This window comes from Typopeltis vanoorti, chromosome 11 (assembly GCF_054136105.1).
Source record: "Typopeltis vanoorti isolate ZY-2024b chromosome 11, IOZ_Tvanoo_1.0, whole genome shotgun sequence".
Taxonomy (NCBI): Eukaryota; Metazoa; Arthropoda; class Arachnida; order Uropygi; family Thelyphonidae; genus Typopeltis; species Typopeltis vanoorti.
The window spans coordinates 123,555,896-123,575,172 of NC_143559.1; the positions used below are offsets into that span (position 1 = coordinate 123,555,896).

Below are 19,277 nucleotides of genomic sequence, written 5' to 3' on the forward strand. Positions count from 1 at the left end.
TTCCCACTGGTGCAGGACACAGAGTGTACAGAGGATTTGAAATTGGAAGTGATCACCAATTAATATTGAGCAGGATAAAATTGAATTTGATATTGAAAAGAAGAACATGTACGAAAATTTTAAAGAGAATAAAAGTTGAGTGGCTCTCAGACGTGAACTGTAGACTAAAATAAACAAATATTATTCAAGAAAAAATGAAAGTGTTTCAGAGCAGGAACCAAACCTTGGAGATTCAGTGGCAAGCCCTGAAGAAAACACTGATTGATTCAGCCAGAGAGGCATGTGGTGAGGTTGTGTGCAAGGATAGAAAAATCACAACTCCATGGTGGACACAGGAAGTTAAAGAGGCAGTGAAGGAAAAGAGGAAAGCATATCGAAAGTTCCTGCTGAACAAGTCAGCTTGTACTCTTAGAGAATACAGAGACAAATGTAAGAAAGCTAAACGCTGTGTAAAACTAGCTAAACAAAAGTCATGTGAAGACTGGTAAGAATATAGAAAATAAATATCGGCAACATATTCTGGAGGTTGTTGAAAAAGCTCAGAAATGGAGGAAAGACTGCAGTAAAAGGAATTAGAGGTGACAAAGTTAATATGAAATTGGAGAAAAATATATTCTTGATGTATGGAGTAATTACTTTGAAAAATTGCTAAATGAAACAAGCACAGTGGTAAAAAACACTCAACAGGCATGCAATCGTGAATATATATCAATACTTGAAGTGGAAAAAGCAATCAAAAGACTGAAATGAGAAAAGGCATCAGGAGTGGATGATATTCAAAATGCTCAAGTATGGAGGCATGAAAGTCTTGAAGTGGCTGCACTGCATAGTTCAGAAGACCTGGACAGAGGAACGCATTTAATTTCAGATAATTGGAGTAGAGCTCTCCTAGTATCCACATACAAAAAAGGGGAAATAAAACTGAATGTGACAATTACAGAAGTATTTCTCTACTGAGTGTTCCTGGTGTATTACTCAGGACATGAAACAAGTTGTAAAATTGGAGCATCTTTCTTACTCAGGAAAAAGATGGTTAGGTATGTATTAGGTTATAATCCAATGAGTGACAGAATCATTTCTCCCAGAGTGAGTGGACTTCCAATGAATATGACCATTATTCAGGTTTATGCAATCACTACAGAGGCACCAGTAGATGACATTGAAGAATTTCATGGCAAGTTAAAAGAAGTGATAGATGCAACAGCAAAGTGCGATTTATGGCTACTTACCGGAGATTGGAATGCCAAAGTGGGAGAGACTGAGGAACAAGGAATAACAGGTCGCTTTGGTTTAGGTATTCATAACATTGCGGGGAAGAGACTAGTTGAGTTTTGTGCAGAGAATTCTTTCTTTGTTGCTAACACCTGCTTTAAACAGAACAAAAGAAGATTGTACACATGGATATCACCTGATGGACAATATAGAAATCAAATTGACTATATACTTGAACAAAGAAGATGGAGAAATGCAATTCAGTCTGTCAAGACATTTCCAGGTGCAGACTGTGGAAAAGACCATGAGTTATTAGTGGCTACGATACATGTGAAATGACGAAGATGGAAACTGAAACCAACACAAATGTCGATCAGATATGATCTTGGAAACATACCATCTGAATACAATATTAGTAAACAGAACAGATTCAACACACTCAATTTATGTGAAAGAGAACCAGATGAACTATGGGAAGAGATTAAAGATATAATTAAAACAGAAGCAAAGAAGAATATTCCAACAGTTTGTAAGAAGAAACAGTTTAAATGGCTATCAGAAGATGCCATCAAAACTGCTCAAGGAAGAAGGAAAATGAAGGCCACAGGAAATTTGCAGGAAGTATGGCATTTGAATGCAGAGTTTCAACGACAAGCCAGAAGAGACAAGGAAAAATACTTTAACCAGGAATGCCAAGAAACAGAAGACGAAAACAAGAAAGGAAAAACAAGAGATCTTTTAAAAAGATCAGAGAACTAACAGGGAAGTTTAGTGTTAAGGTGACAATACTGAAAAGTAAACACAAAGGATATCTTACAGAAGTTGCAGACATCAAAGAAAGATGGAAAGAGTAAACAGAAGCCCCCCTTTACAGAAAGGATTCCAAAATTACTGAGAAATTTGAAGAGCAGAATTATACACAGGAGCCAGTAACACTGGAGAGTGAAGTGAGGAAGGCACTGCAATAGCTATCCAGTAAGCACCAGGAGGAGATGGAATACCTATTGAGCTGCTCAAAGCCCTGGGAGAAGAGGGAGTTAAAATTTTAATAGCTCTATATCAGCGAATTTGGATCACAACTAAATAGTCTAGAAAAAAAAAAGCAGTTTATATATCTTTATTAAAGAAAGGTGATGCAAGAGAGTGCGAAAAGTACAGAACTATACCACTGATTTCTCATGCAAGTAAAGTCTTACTTAAGATCATTCAGAAAAGACTGGAACCATTCATGAAGAGAGAAATGCCAGATGAACAGGCAGGATTTCGAAAAGGCAGAGGAACAAGAGATCAAATAGCCAATGTGAGATGGATAATAGAAAGAGCACAGGAATATCAAAATAATGTCTACCTTTGTTTCTTTGATTATAGCAAGGCTTTTGACTCTGTAGATCATGTGAAACTGTGGAATGTGTTAAGAACGATAGAAGTACCAGAGTATTTCGTTATCCTTCTGAGGAATCTTTATTATGAACAAGAAGCTACTGTCCAAGCAGATCTTGGAGAAACCTAGTATTTCACAATAGGTAAAGGGGTGCGACAAGGATGTATTTTGAATGATATATGCACGTAACCACGAGAAAGATATTTATTTAATCAAATATTTCGGAAATAGCAGACCATCCTCAGTGGTATTATAAGAACAGTTTAAAAAAAATACAAGCTAGAATATCGTTACAAATAGAACATGCCGTGTGATGTTATATCACTAAGTATGAAACGGAGTATTTTGAAGTAGAGACATGATTGACTACTTATTCACCTATTAACAAATTGTATTCTCATTTTCCTTCTCCTAAAGACAAACGCTCAACTTTATCTCTTCCTGGAGTTTATCAAATTCCTTGCAACTGTGATCTCTCCTATTTTGGACAAACTGAAGTTCTCTTGAAAAAAGAATCCAAGAACATCAATCCTCCATTCTTCACAACAAACCTGAAAAGTCTGGATTGGCTCAACATGGGATTGAAACTGACCACAGCATCTTTTGGTCCAGGACTCGCCTCTTACATAGATCCCGTTATAGGTTCGAACGTTTGTTCAAGGAAAGCATGGAGGCCTTGCTCCATCATCCCAATCTGAATCGTAATGACTGTATATCTATATCAATAATCTGGGAAAGTCTAATCAAGATTACTCATTAATTTTTTATTTTTTTTTTCAATCATGTCTCTACTTCAAAATATTCCGTTTCATACTTAGTAATATAACATCACGCGGCGTGTTCTATTTTTAACGATCTACTGTTAGTATTCTAGCTTGTATTTTTTTAAAACTGTTCTTGTAATACCACTGAGAATGGTCCGCTATTTCCAGACCGAAATATTTGGTTAAATAAATATCTTTCTTGTGGTTACGTGCATATATCATTCGGCCTTATGTCACAAGTATCCTTAAAACAGCAAGGATGTATTTTATCTCCGTACCTGCTTAACTTGTACAGCAAATACATTTTAAGAATAGCAGGGCTGGAGGAGTCTTCAGTTGGAATTAAAATTGGTGGAAGAAATATTAACAATTTGAGGTATGCAGATGATACCACCTTACTAGAAGAATGCAAAGAAGATTTAGAGGAACTTATTATGAGAATTAAAGTGCTATGGTCTTAAACCTAACCTCGAAAAGACAAAAGTTATGGCAACATGTGAACTTAATGATTTTGAAGTAGATGGGGAGAAAATGGAAGCAGTTAACAATTTTGTGCTCCTAGGATCCCAAATTGATAAACATGGTTATTGTACTGAAGAAGATTATTACTCAGAAAGTAACAATGACAAATTTAAGCAAGATCTTTAAAGATATTAGCCTTGCAACAAAAATCAGAATCGTGAAAGCAATGGTATTCCCTGTAGTACTGTATGGATGTGAACGTTGGACCCTGAGAAAGAGTAAAAGAAGGAAGATGGAAGCATTTGAACTATGAGTTTGGAGACGCTTACTAAGAATACCATGGACTGCAAAGCAACAATAAATCAGTGATAGACAGAATAAAACCAAATTGCTCCCTCAAAGCTATGATCACCAAGCAAAAATTGTCATACTTCAGACATATTATGCAAGCAAATGGCAGTCTGGAGAAGATGATGATGATGTTTGCTAAAGTTGATGGAAGCAGGAGAAGAGGAAGACCAAGAATTAGATGGGTGGATGGAGTTAAAGAAGCAACTGGAATGCACTTAGAAATTCTGAAAGATATGGCCAGGGACAGATCTGAATGGAGAATGTACGTCCATAGAATCACCAGGACTCGAAAAGGACTCAATAGAACACAACAACTTGAGAAATGGTTGAGATGGATTGTGGAATTGACGCTTGTTGAGGAACAAGCTGGATTCAGGCCAGATAGAAGCTGTGAGGATCAGATTTTCACTTTAAGACAAATAGTTGAGAAATTATGGAAATATAACAAAGATCTGTATTTAAGTTTTGTATATCTGGAAAAGGCTTATGACAAGGTGCCAAGAGAGAAGCTATTCAAAATGCTATAGCTATATGGTGTCAATGGGACATTATATGAAGCAATACTTAGTCTTTATTTGAGTTGTACATCAGCAGTTAGAATTGAGGGAAGTACATGAAGATGGTTTAAATGTTAATCTGGTGTCAGACAAGAATCTACATTATCCCTTCTGAACATGGATAATGCATAACATTATCCATGTCCAGAAGGATTTGCATTATGGGATACTAGGGCAAGTGATGTGAAGTCATTAGCTTCTATACACGAGTTGCCCAGGCCTGAAATTACTTCAGGCGCAAGCTTTGTTTGCTTACACTTGGATAAAGGATTAAACAAGAATATAATTTCTTGGCATCTCTAATTTATGGTATAGCCAAGCAGAAAAACTCTCAACTCTATGATGATAGTTGCATTAGAGGAAATTTGAAGGATAAGAAGTCAATGATTTTCAGAATTAGAGGAGTTCTAGAGACAGCAGATAAATGATACATAATGGGTCAAGGAAACCTAGTGAGGAGGAATTATACACAGAATAGTTTATGCAGTTTAGGTAGGCTGTCCTTGTAGTATCAGCAATATGGGAGTTGGGAGTATCAGCAATATGAGATCAGGTGAATGAATGTCTGTAGGTGACAGCTCACATCACTGATATCTCAAATGTTCTATGAAGTGGATGTATAATCAGAAAATGTGGTATAATTTCAGAAAAAAAAATTTTTTTTTTTTTTTTTTGGTAAGGTGTTGTTGGTTTTTATAGTTTATTTATTTCGAGTGTGAACTACAGAAAATGTAAGAGCATATAGATATATTTTTATAGTAACATTAGTAATAAAATTAATATTTTTATAATAATACAATAATAATTTATAGTATATGCAAAATCATATACTATGATTTTGCAGCAGCTGTCAAAAGTATACCACATGAAAAGCTACTGTATATACTTAAGTATTTAGGAATGGAAAATAAATTAGCATCGTGGATAAAAGTGGATATTTTGGCTAAATGAAAAGCAGGAAAATGCAGATGATGGATACAGTTTAAGAACAACCAAAGAGAAACGACCAGAATAAGCTTTGCTCATCAGTCTGTGCCTTAATCACATACTAAGTTTGTTTGTGGAAAGTGAATGAATTGTTGTCAAATTGTCAGTACAGTATTTTTATATTATGATAGGTTTCACGGTATAAAAGAACACAGATGGTTAAGAAAATAACTATTTATTAACTTAAAAGCTAATATTTCGCTGGTCTGATATCCAGCGCTGTCTTATGTGAAGATGCTGGATATAAGACCAGCGAAATATTAGCTTTTAAGTTAATAAATAGTTATTTTCTTAACCATCTGTGTTCTTTTATACCGTGAAACCTATCATAACATGTCTGACGAACACATAAGCCTATCCACGAGTATTTTTATATCCATTTTTTGCATTTTTGGAAATTATGGAGACAACTACCGTGTTTGAATAAAAACTTTAGTTTAATATTACCTAAAATTTTACAATTCGACGTTTCGACCTTTATGTCAAGGTCATCTTCTGGAGCGTACAAATATACACAAGAAACAAGCTATACTACAATCATACTGGTTCGTTAAAGACACTGACTAACCGCTACCACAATTGTTGGCCTGACCTCTGGTGAAAAAAAAATAAATAAAAAATAAATAAATAAATAAATAAAAATATATATATATACATCAACGCTAGAGTCCTATTATTTGTGTTGTCTACTATATACATATATTAACATCATTCCAGCCAGTTGGAGTGGAATGGTTTCTAATACTAGTGGATTGGCTAGAGTCCTGACTTATGTTGAATCTTTCATATTAGGTTGCTGAATGTGTGCCATCCAGATCCTTGGAATTTTCATACCATCTTTATTGTTGATATTTGGGTGGTTTATCAGGATTTCGCAGGATTCTTTAAATTTTCTTTCGTACCATGTTTTTGTGCGGTGTAAGGAGCAGGTGCTTTTCCAGTTGATTTGGTGTAAGGTGTTAAGTGCATGGTCTGAGAGGCCTGCTTCACCATAATGGTTATATTTAATGTGTCTAATGTGTTCTTTCTTATGTATAGGGATTGTCCGTCCTGTTTCACCAATGTACGGTAAGTTACAGGTGCAGCGGATGCAATAGGCTCCAGGATGTGCTAATGGGAGGGGAGGATCCTTAGAGGAGCTGAATATGGTTTTAAGTTTAGTGGGCGGTTTAAATTTTTTTATATCCATTTTGCTAATAGCGATTGATAGACTTGTGTATATTTAAGTGAATTAATATTATTAGTGAATCTTAATATATGAATTACTATCATCATCATTATTCAATACCTGATGTGCCCTCAGGGTATAGAGTATATTATGTAGCACATGAAAAGGTTATATCTTTACCAACTTCTTATCAACACTTTTTCTCCAGATTAATTCCTATCTCTCAGGACTCCAATACTGTCAGATCTTATATTTTGGTTTTTTGAGGTAATTCTTACTGTATCAATTCACCTAAATCTTTCTATGGGTCTTTTTCAAAAAATCATTTGTATTGCTAACTTTTCTTCTCTCATACTGTTTAAGTGACAATATCACTCAAGATTGGTTCTGCTAATACATTCCTGAATGCTAACAATGCCAAGCTCTTTCCTAATATTTCAATTATATTATATTTATATTATATTATACCACACACGGGAGGTATAAGAACTTATAAGTGACATGTGTGAGGTAAAAATTTTGATATGATACTGCTGTTAATGGAAAGGCTTGGACATTAGTGTAACCGTGAGCGACACTGCTGTGTCTTGTATCCCATTACGGTCACACCAGGCAACAACGTCAAAAGGAGGGTCTGCACAAAATACAATCCAGAAAACCTCAATGCCAAAACTGGGAAGAAAATACTGTATTTCAATGGCCAGAATGATAGAAGAAGGCTGTTGTAGATTCCCATCTCCTTGATTTCCATGTCAATGAATCAGATTTCCGAGCTTCTAAGTTCTGTCTGTCTACAGTAGTGTACCAACATTCTCAGTTTAAAAGAAGTTTCACATAGACATCGTCCAAATAGGGACTACCATTATCTCCATGCAATATGTACACGAGTGCAACAGTGGTCAATAAATGGTGACGGGAAGAGGACTATGAATATGGTAGTTCGTTGACAGCACAGAGAGTTAATTGAGATTTGGTTCAGTCATCGACTTTGACAATTGAAGCCACCAAGTATTCTGGCAATGCATTCCTCACTAAGCATCCCTTTTCAGGATCCATTCAGCCAATTCCAGATGAAGAGAGACTAGAAAAGATGCCTTATAACTAGTATGCCTCACTAACTTCTGACTGGATAACTGTGTTTACTGGGATTGCATTCATTAGTATTGAAAACAGTGCATTTACTTTGCAATCTCTAACATCTCTGACATATATGAGTAATTGAAATGCTGAATGACTTCAAAGACAGGCCACTTTTGTTGCCTGAGAGTTAAAGATATTTAATACAGCTGTCTTCTCAGAAACTCATCATACCCGAGATGGACCACTTAGAGAATATGGAAGCAACATCTGGTTAATGAGCCTGTTGTGATCTTATATCTTACACTAACCATGAATTAGAATGTTATCGACCAGAATCTGTGCTCATGCTCAATTATTCAGAAGAGAATTTTTTATGCCAAACTGGACATCTTATGTAACTTTATAAGACAAGAAAAAGTAATTCCTCATGGTGACTTAAATGAGAGAGTTGGGTGTGACTCACACACTGGCAGAAGTATTGATGAAGACAGCAGTGAAATATCAAATTCAAATGGAATTCTGCTGACATAGTATACCAAACATGACCTTATCACCATCAACACTTTTTTTTTTCTGTCAAAAGAACAAATTTAAGAGACTGACAAATGTATCTTTACTCGTGCAAATGGCATTTGAATGATTATGTCATCATTCATGTTTATGATCATGATGATGCCCTTTGTTATTTTATGTGGATCCCACCCACAAAATGTTTTCGTGACCTATAGGCACATTAATACTGCAGGTAAACTAAGGAATTTTTTTTCTATTTGTTATTAATTTTATATTTTTTAAATTTATTTTTTACACAATCCCAAAAACCTACTCTAGAGACAAAACATGGAACTTTTTCTTACAACTTTTCCTGACAACTGTTGGACTAACTGACTTATTTATTCAATCACTAATTCCATCATGATTCACTCCAAGAGGTTACTGAAATGCAAAGCATGCATGTAAAAATGTATTTTTGATTCACTGAAAGACCTTGAAAAGTGCATCAAGTTGTATCATTGTCAACAGCAAATTACCCAATGCAGAGAGTGTTTAACAGCACTATAAACAATTGTCTTTCACCTGCAAAGAAATGATTGGCAAGAAGTCTGGGAAACAGGCTGATTTGATAAAAAGATACTGAAATCCAGCTCTGATTAATAACGCATATAGTTTATGTTATGAGATTTGTTGTGACAGCTATTCAAAGAAAAGGGCCATCAAGAAATCAGAGATGACAGGTACAAAAATGACCATCACTTTTGAAATATAAGTGATGGTTGCAGAAATCCGAAGAAATACAATACCTTATTGATGCTTGTGATTCCAGTAGTATCTTTAGATCCATCAAGGTATTTTGAAGACCTTATAGCTCACAAAGCCCATACAAGTAAAGGATGCAGGTCCACACCAACCCGAGGGTGCAAGGGGTGAATCGCACCCGGGCGGCAACACTGACTTTAACACGACATTAACCAATATAATATTAATAACCCTTACTTTTAGATGTCAGATGGGCGGCCTATAAAAGTTTGCACCTGGGCGGCAAATACCCTTGGTGCGCTCCTGAAAGGATGGATTAACCCTCCTCAAAGACACAGCCATTACTAATGAATTTCTTAACAGCATTCTTCAGAGCCATTTGGGGATAACCTCACTATGCCTCTCATGAACCCAACCTTTTGGTCGAAGTATGAATATGTGATTGAGCATGAAAATGAGATGCAAATCCTGATGACATACATCCCTGCTGTGATTTTCATGGATGGAGGTTTGGAACTTAAGAATGAACATCACAATTTCTCTATTCCCAAATGGAACATAGAGAAATTGGACATTAATCCAATTTCAATCAAATTAATCCATAAATAGAACATTATATTGAGCAATATATAACCTCTATTTGAATATTAACTCAGTATTTCAAATTGAAGGAAGTGCAGGAAGATGATTTAATGTTAAATCAGGTGTGAGACAAGCATATATGTTATGACCACTATTATTCATCATTTATTATCATTAATATTACAGGCTACTCCATCGAGTCCTTAGAATCATCAGGGGAGGCCTTAAACAGCATGCCAAGCAGCACTAATCCAACATCTGTGCGGTATCTATCATACGGTAATCCCTCGATTAGTGCGTCCCCGATTAGTGTGTTTTCGATTAGTGCGTCATTTTTTTTTCGATACCCAAATTCGATTAGTGCACCTATATACATCTTAAAAATAAATGTTACAGATTTTAAAAAATCACTCACCAGAATGAAATAATTTAGTTACCGATTTAAAACATTTCACAAAGTTATTTTTAATTGCACACTACATTATGTTCCAAATTTTTGCTGCCAAAATTTATGTCATCTGCTACAGTTCGCCCACAGATTTGAGACCCTTCGACACTTCTGCGCATGTCAACAGGAGGAAAATCCATTCCAATAATAGGGTAATCAATCCGTCTTCTGGGATGAGTTGTTTATTATTACACATCAGAAAATTAACTTCTCTTTTATGATCATTATAGTTTTTAAAGTGGTAACAATTTTGCTTGTATAACAGTTGGGAAATTTTATCTATAAAGCACGTGATTTCGCGTGTTGGCGACCAATTCGTATGTCCTTCATTTCTTTCTCCCCTTCAATGATAACGTCCAAGAGTTAATTAAATCTCATTCTGGAGAACTGAGTGATTTCCACATGCTAAATTTAGATGCACAGCGGGAAGATCCCAAAGAATATGAAGAAAATGTAACCACTGATAGTCAGCCAAAAGAGATTTCACAGAAACAATTTGAAAATATTTTTCGTACAATCGAAGTTTTTAAGCAGCAATGCTTAGAAGCTGACCCTGATGAAGAGAGAAGCAGTAAAATTTGCAGAAGAGTAGAAGAGGCAATAGGGCCATACTGTCGGTTGTATGAAAAAAAAAGAAACAAAATGCCCGCCAAATTACATTAGCTCAATTCTTTGTTAAGAAGTAGAATAATATAATTTATATTCTGAATATGTTTTATTGTCTTTCAGCTTCGTTTTCCTTTAACTAGACCCTGAGACATACATTAATTATTTTATGAAAAAATTAAGGTTCAAAAAAGAAATTTGAGGAATGATTTATACATTTTCCCATAGGTCATTATATCCAATTAGTGTGTTTTCGATTAATGCACCTGTTTTAAAGAATGCATTAGGTGCACTAATCAAGGGATTGCTATATTTTGCTTTGATCATTCACATAATTTCAATCATGGATCCACAACAGACTGTGGCAACCTATTCCACTCATTCATCACTATCCAATCAAAATCCTATTTCTACACCCTTGCTAACCCTACTCTTGCTCAGTTTCTAAGGATGGCTCCTAGTTCTCCCTTCACCAGATCTGTTCTGAAAAATTTCATCTGTATCAATCCTGTAAAAATCCTTCAGTAATCTGTATGTCTCAATCGTATATAATTTATAATTTCTGTAAGCAATTTGTAATCCACAAATCTTCAACCTATTCTCTTAAGGTTCATTCCATAGACCTGCTACCATCTTGGTCACTCGCCTATAGATCCTCTCCACTTCTTCCTCACTGCCAATAAACACAGGTGACCAGATCTGTGCACAGTAGTCAAGATGGGGTCTTATCAAGGCTCAATAAAGAGGAATAATAACCTGCTTGTCTCTGCAATATAACAAGTTCTAATATAATCCATTCTACTGTTTTCATCCATTAACATCATCTTGTCATAATCATTCTTCTTTCTATTTGCCACACATCTAAAAATGCCCTGCAGTTTTTCTTGGTCTGATTTGCTAATTTCGCACATACTGCACTTTTACTATCCATACCAACTTCAACTTGACCTGCTATTTATACACTTTGTGCAACTGATTATTATCAAAGTACCTTCTTCTTTCTGATTTCATGCTTAATCCCCTCACTGATGAATGAAGGGAATTAAGCACCTCACGCCTATCTTATTCAGTATTTTGACCTTTGGAATACCATACATCGATGCTATTAAGTAACTCTTTGCCAGATCACAAGCAGCATTTATTTCTTTTCCATTCAACTCCTCATTCCATGCTATACTGTAAGCTGTCTCCTAAGCATCTTATAATCACCAGCCTTATAACTGCTGCTTGTGAACTGGCAAAGAGTTACTTAATAGCATCGATGGTATTCCAAAGGTCAAAATGCTGAATAAGATAGGTGTGAGGTGCTTAATCCCCTTCATTAATCCCTGATGAATAAAGGGGATTAAGCACCATACATTTGCATATCCCAGAAGCCATACAATGCCATACAGTGGGTGGTGGTGGGGGGGGGGGGGGGATGCAACTCACAATCACATCATTGCATGCCCTAATTCATATATTGTCTCCAAAGAACTCAAATTAATTTGCATTATTTCCAAATGCGAAAATTTGGAAATAATGTAAATCTCTTTATTCCAATCTATATTCACTAAACCAAGTTTCTTACACATTTCTGCATCATCTCCCTCCACATTCCCAGGCCTATAGCACCATCCAACTAAATATCTCTTCCTGTTAACCTCCACCTCACACCACACTGCCTCAAAACCATTGCCACTATTTCTCTTTTACCTTGTTTACCTAATGTGGACACGATTCTACTGCTATCATCAGAGGCACTCGTTCTCCTTTCTTGTCCTTTCTATCCTTGCAAAAAACATTGTATTCATTTCCATCAGCATATCATCCTCATTGAACCACATTTCACTTATTCCAATAAGTTTTGGGTGAATGAACTGAATCAGTGAAACAATTTCATCCTTTTATTTCTGATGCTCTTGCAAATTTGTAAACAAAGCAATTTACTTTTAGGATTGCAACCAGTCTTAGTCAAACCACCTGTTGGTTTTGATTTACTCACCACTTAACCCTTCATCCTGATCCATTCCAATGGAGATCATCCTCATAAACACATTCACTACTACTTCCAACACCCACTCTCCCTATGGCAAGTCACCCTGTCCATACTGGCTATCACCCAAGTTTTAGTAACTAATCTTGATTGGCTTCTAAACCATTCATATTTACATCTAACTTTTTTTTGTATTTTTCTTTATTTTTTTTACACAGTCCAGAAATTCTGCTTTAGAGACCAAACATGGAACTTTTTAAAGTCTCCCATAAGTGCGGTGATAATCTCACACTATGTGATGAAATTCATCTCCCACCCAAAATATGTGAAATCTACTAAACATGATCACTGAAACAGTCAAGAAAAAATCAATCAATAAATCATAAAGCTCAGCAGTTAGTGAATATTTTTAATTGAATTTTGCCGGTAAAATAGAAGAAAAAACACTCAGAATCACGGTACATAGAATATTATATCTAGAAACTTACTTATATCTCCTTGCAATGTAATAAAAGACAGGATTACCAGTCTTTGAGGTGCCAGCTTGATAAAAAATATTAAGTGATTTTATTGATTTAAATTCATCTTTTTCATGCATATTGTGTTTAGACATAATTTCTTCAAATTTTGTGCTTGTCATATCCATGCTACTCCACCTGAAGGAGAGGAAAATGTATAATTTAGAAAAAAAAATTCTACAAACATTAATAATTTTTTCATACCTGTCACATTAAGGCTTTGATGACTTAAATAATGATGCAATGGGGGGGGGGGGGGGAGCAAAAATTTCTCAGATATATCATATACAGAAATACTGTAATTGAGTAAATTACTAATTCAATAATACTAGGGGCATCTCCTTAACGAGGAAGCCTGTTATAGCAACTTAAAACTGGATATGATATATTTATCATATCCAGTTTTTTATGTCATTTATATATTTAGATATGTCATTTATTACATTTCTACATGATGATGATTTTTTTTTTTTTTTTTTTTTTTTTTTTTAATGCAAATCACACCTTTATGGATGATGACATGTTATCCATATAGTGCATTTCCAGTGATCAGCTAAGTAAGTCATCAATATAAAGATTCTCATTTCTGGGTTCCATGTTATTATCTTTAGCATTCGAAAGTTCTCTATTGTTTTTCCGAGTTAGTCATATAATATATCAACAAATGTACTAAATACAATAAAATCAATAAAAACCATAATAACTTAATAAAAATACATTATCTAACAAACTCAATAAAAGAAACACGATATTACAAGCATTTCGTATTACATGTCCACAAACACACAATATAATTGATAGTACGGTAATATCCCATCTTATGATGCTTTGCTTTACAATCATCCGCTCAGACGATGCTTTTTGATTATCACCAATGCCCATTTAAATGACCCTGCACTCATTCATTTCATGGTTTACAGTGATGTGACACTCCCATTAATCAACCAACGTGCAATTTGTGTGAAATGAACTGTTTGTTTATGATGTCATATCTCTCTGTGTTTCGCAGCGAATTATAAACTGCTAGTGGCCGAAGCATTGTGAACAAAACAATTCGAATATGAAATTACTTGCAAACACTAACATCTCCTCTAAATCTTTTCAGTCAATTAAACGTTTTAATGTAACACATTTGTGAATGATGTTCTCCATTCCCAAAATAATGTACAGTTGATGTAGAAGTTCATGAATTGTTCAACAAATCATTCATTTTCTATATAGCCATTGTTGACATTTTTATTTAGCAAAGAATATAAGGCAGCTGGAACAAATTCAGAAAAAATTCTTTCATTATTTGAGGGTGGTCTGAAAAGTTCTTGGCCTAACAATGAAAAAACGAATTTATAATTTCAAAATTATTTTTATTTTTCAACATAACCTCCCTTAAGCCTAATACATTTATTCCAGCGATGCTCCAGCGCCATTATCCCGTCCCGCAGTAGTAGTTCTCAGTAAGATCTGCAAAATACCCCTCTACAGCTGCAATCACCTCTTGATTCGAAGAAAAACGTTGACCAGCGAGGAAGAGTTTTAGGAAGACATAGAAGTCAGAGGGGAACTAAATCTGGGGAATAGGGTGCATGTTCCAACAATTCATAGTGCAAATCACTTAATTTTCCTATTGCCAAAACACCTTTGGGCAGGGGCACTGTCCTGACGAAAGATGATTTTTTTCTTCTGCAAACTGGGTCTTTTCTTGCGAATTTTTTTCGTCTAGTCTAGTTAAAAGATCGGAATAATATTCCCCGGTTGTTTTTACACTTTTCAAGATAATTAGTAAACAAAATGCCTTTAGCATCCCAAAATACCAACGTCATGACCTTGTCTTCTTTGGTGCTGAACAACCAGCTTCTGTCCACTGTTTTGACTGCTGTTTGGATTCTGGTGTGTAATGGTGAATCCAAGTCTCATCCATAGTAATAAATTGACACACAAAATCAGTTTTATTCTTGATAAAACACTCCAAGCATTGTTCAGAGATTTTCATGCAATTGCATTTTTGATCTGCTGTGAGCAAGCGTGCCACCCATCTTGTGCAAAGCTTTTTCATTTGCAATTCTTCATGCAAAATATATCCTACATGTTCTTTTGAAATACCTATAGTCTCAGAAATTTCATGCACTTTGACTCGCCGGTCATCCAATACCATATAGTGCACTTGATCAATGGTTTCAGGTGTTGTTACACTTTTTGGGTGTCCTTCACGTGGATCATCTTAAAGACTGGTATGGCCACGTTTAAACTCTGCAGCCCATTTCTTAATTGTCAAAAACAAAGGAGACGAGTGCCCATAAACGTTTATGAACTTCGAATGAATTTCTTTTGGCATTAAACCTTCTTTTATAAAGAATTTTATAGCTGCACAATACTGAATTTTATCCATTTCAAGGGATATAGACAACACTTTTGCTTCAGAGAGTTGTATAAAACAAACTACTTGATAGAATGACTTGCAATTTCACACGGATGCTTATGACAGATGTACCAACTTAGGAAAAAAAAAATCTTGCCAATAATGTTGCCATCTATGGTGGAGGTCGAGAACTTTTCAGATCACTCTCGTATTTAAAGATAAAATCACTGGTTTAATTGATTAACAGTTTTATAAACAGCATGAAAGAAAAACATTAAGTAACACTGTTTATAATAATACTGATGCCAATAGGTGATGACAAAGAGTATTGACATTTTAATTTTCTTGAAATTAGTCACCATATGAGTCTGCAGGATTTAAGGTCACCAATGGTGTCCAAACGTACCCTAACACAGTACTTGGACCACTGATATTCAATCTTTATATTAATGACAATGGAAAAAATTTGACAGGAGACATACACTGCAGTTTGCTGATGAAAAGATAGATAGGATAATCAGAAATACAAATGACGTGCAACACTTGTAAAATGATTTGAATTGGTTGGAATCATGGGCATGTGAAAAGGACTATCGGTTTAATGTTTGTTGTAATATGCTACTAGGTATCTTATCACATTAGAATAATGAACTTTAATGGAATAAGATACCTAGTAGCATATTACAACAAACATTAAACCGATAGTCCTTTTCACATACCCATGATTCCAACCAATTCAAATCATTTTACAAGTGGAGTTTTAGTAGAGAGGAGGTTGAAGTTTAGAAGCCATATAACAAAGATCGCAAATACATCTCAGAGGGTAGTAGCAAAGCTTAAATGACCATTGACACATAAAGATAAGGAAATCATTTTTGCCACTTAACAAGACAGCAATACGAACTCACTTGGGCTACTGTGCAGAGATCTGGTTTCCCAGAGTCCAAGGTGATGTGGATAGTGTGAAGAGGATTGAAAGTAAAGTGATAAAGATGATATTAGGACTGTGGAATATAGATTACGAGTACAGATTGAGAATTTGTGGGCTCAAATACTTGCTAAAGGAAGAAAGAGGGATGATATGATAGAAACTTTCAAACTTCTTAATGGGTCATAGAAGATAACAGTAGATGTAATTTTTAATATTACAGAGAGCAGGGTGAGGACATTCATGAAAAATGAGAGGGAGATTGGAATATCTTGCTTTTGGCGGTACTGAATGCAGGTCGTGTGCATGATTTAAAGAAAAGTAATACAGCTGGGGTAAGTTGTATGTGGCCTTCCTTAATGAGTCTGATAATAACAACAATAATGATAGAGAAATTATGGGAAATGAGTAAGGCTGATATTATTATTAACCTGAAAATTTCTCTTCAGACATGGAAAAGCTATTAATGGCAACATGTACCAACATAAACAGGTGAATAAACTCACATGGAGAGAGAAGAAGTGAGAAAAGCCTCACTGCATTCTTATTGATAACAATATCTTCATACTAGTTTAGGATACATGAGAATAAAGAGGGTTTAACTAAGGGTCAAACTAAAATGTACAATTACCACCAGAGAAAAAAAATGGAAGTGTTTGAAAACATTTGAGACCAAGTATCAAAATCTGAAAAAGTTGACTGACAGCCAGGGAGGAATGTTGAAGTTATATGCAACAATAGAAAAATATGTGCTTCACATTCCTCTAGAAATGAAACGAGCAGTTCTGAAAAAGAAGAAATCATAGTGAAATGAAAGTTCCTGGCAAGTAATTCAGCAGTTATCCTTACAGAGGAAAATGTAAACAAATTGGGCTATGGGTAAAAGTAGTGGCACAATAATTTTGGTCTTTGTTAAGCTAAACCATTTGTAATAATAGTAGTAGCACAAAACTTCAGGGAATACCATTTAATATCATATTCTATGAATACCATAGAAGATTAATATGAAGAGAGCAAGAAGAGTTCTGTACGCCAGTGCTTCCCGAACTTCTGGATGTCAGGGCTCCTTTTCGAAAAATTAAAATATTTCACGGCCGCCCTCGAAAAACAATCATAATATAGACATATTATTATAATATTTATATTCAATACAAAACATACACAGTGAATATTGCAAAAATCAAATGCAAATATTACATTTTTAGCATCTTACATACTCATTTGACATGGCACGTTATTTCATATTTTTACATACATAGATATACTATATTGTTATTGTACATTTGCAGTACAAGCACATGAAACGTAAAACGATTAGTAATAAAGAAAGAATTAAAAACCTCAAAGAAGTTTAATAACAATTTAATGTGATGGATGTGTTTCAGTACTGCTACACAAAAGGTAAATATCAAGTAAAATATTTGAAACTGCAATCCTTAGATTTCTGCTTTGAAATTAAACTTATATGAATAAGCATATGTTTACTAATATTCATTCAGCACCGAAATACAGAGGAAGCAAAATTTGTGAACCGCACCAGGAAACAATAAATAATAAAAATTAAATACGTTTCTTTTAAGATAAAAAAAAAACCTACTTAGTCTTAAAAGATTTTCAATTTGCTTTCATTATTTCACGGCCCCCCTCAACAAAACGTACGGCCCCCAAGGGGGACCGTAGTCCACAGTTTGGGAAGCGCTGCTGTAGGCTATAGAAAAGAAGATAAAATAGTACACAAAATAGAGAGAAAATGGATTTTAAAAATGGAGGAAAGAGTATATACTGTGAAAAAAATAAGGATATCATGGATGTTTGGTATATTTACTTTGAAAGATTATGATAGGGTCAAAAGGATATTATACTCAGTAAAATAAACAGTTGATATTTAAGTTGTAAGTCATAAGTTACAACTGAAAAAAAGTAGAAAAAATGGTTTGATGGTGGTGTTTAAATAATGGCTGAAGCAAAAAAGGCTCATAGACTTATTTGCTTTGTCTATTAATCACATGCCTATTTCTGGATAATTTGTTTGCTTGTTGGATGAAAAACATTATTCACATATGAGATCAGTGGTTTGATGTAAAATCAAGCATAAGACGATACTGAATGATGGGCTGGCACTTTGGGATTTAGCCGACCAAATTTTATTCTTATTGGCTTAAACCAAATAGAAAATGATAGTACAACATGAGAGAATTTCAGGTCGGTTGGGGCATCACCCAGTTAAACAAGGCCCACATTGTTTTCGCCATGGAAACAGGGTGAACAGCAAAAAGGCGGCTACTGCAACAAATCCCGACACATACCCCAATGCAACATAAGAGGTCAAGATTGGTACTATTAACATAAGAATTCCGAATGGCAAAGAAATGGAGCTAGCTGAGGAATTGGATAAGTACCAGATCAACATAATAGGGATGACTGAAACAAAAAAGACAAAATCTGGTCAGATTTTTCTGAGCAATAAATACAAAATGTTATATTCAGGCAATGACAATCAGGGAAAATAAGGTGTAGCTATAGTACTGAACACAAAATACAAGGCTAATCTTCTTGAATGGCAAGCAATATCAAGTAGAGTGATGTGGGCAAATACCAAAATTGAGAACTGGACAATGAGACTTATTTGTGCTTATGGTCCCACAGAA

The 19,277-nt window shown here is 35.0% G+C and overlaps 1 protein-coding gene across 1 annotated transcript in view; it reads right to left on the reverse strand.

Moving 5' to 3' along the window:
• Positions 1-19,277, reverse strand: part of Nf1 (neurofibromin 1) — a 1,119,557-nt gene that overhangs the window by 476,769 nt on the left and 623,511 nt on the right. Inside the window, exon 35 of the mRNA XM_090400295.1 lies at positions 13,319-13,486. Coding sequence (XP_090256421.1) covers positions 13,319-13,486 — 168 coding nt within the window. The remainder of the gene's footprint in view (positions 1-13,318; positions 13,487-19,277) is intronic.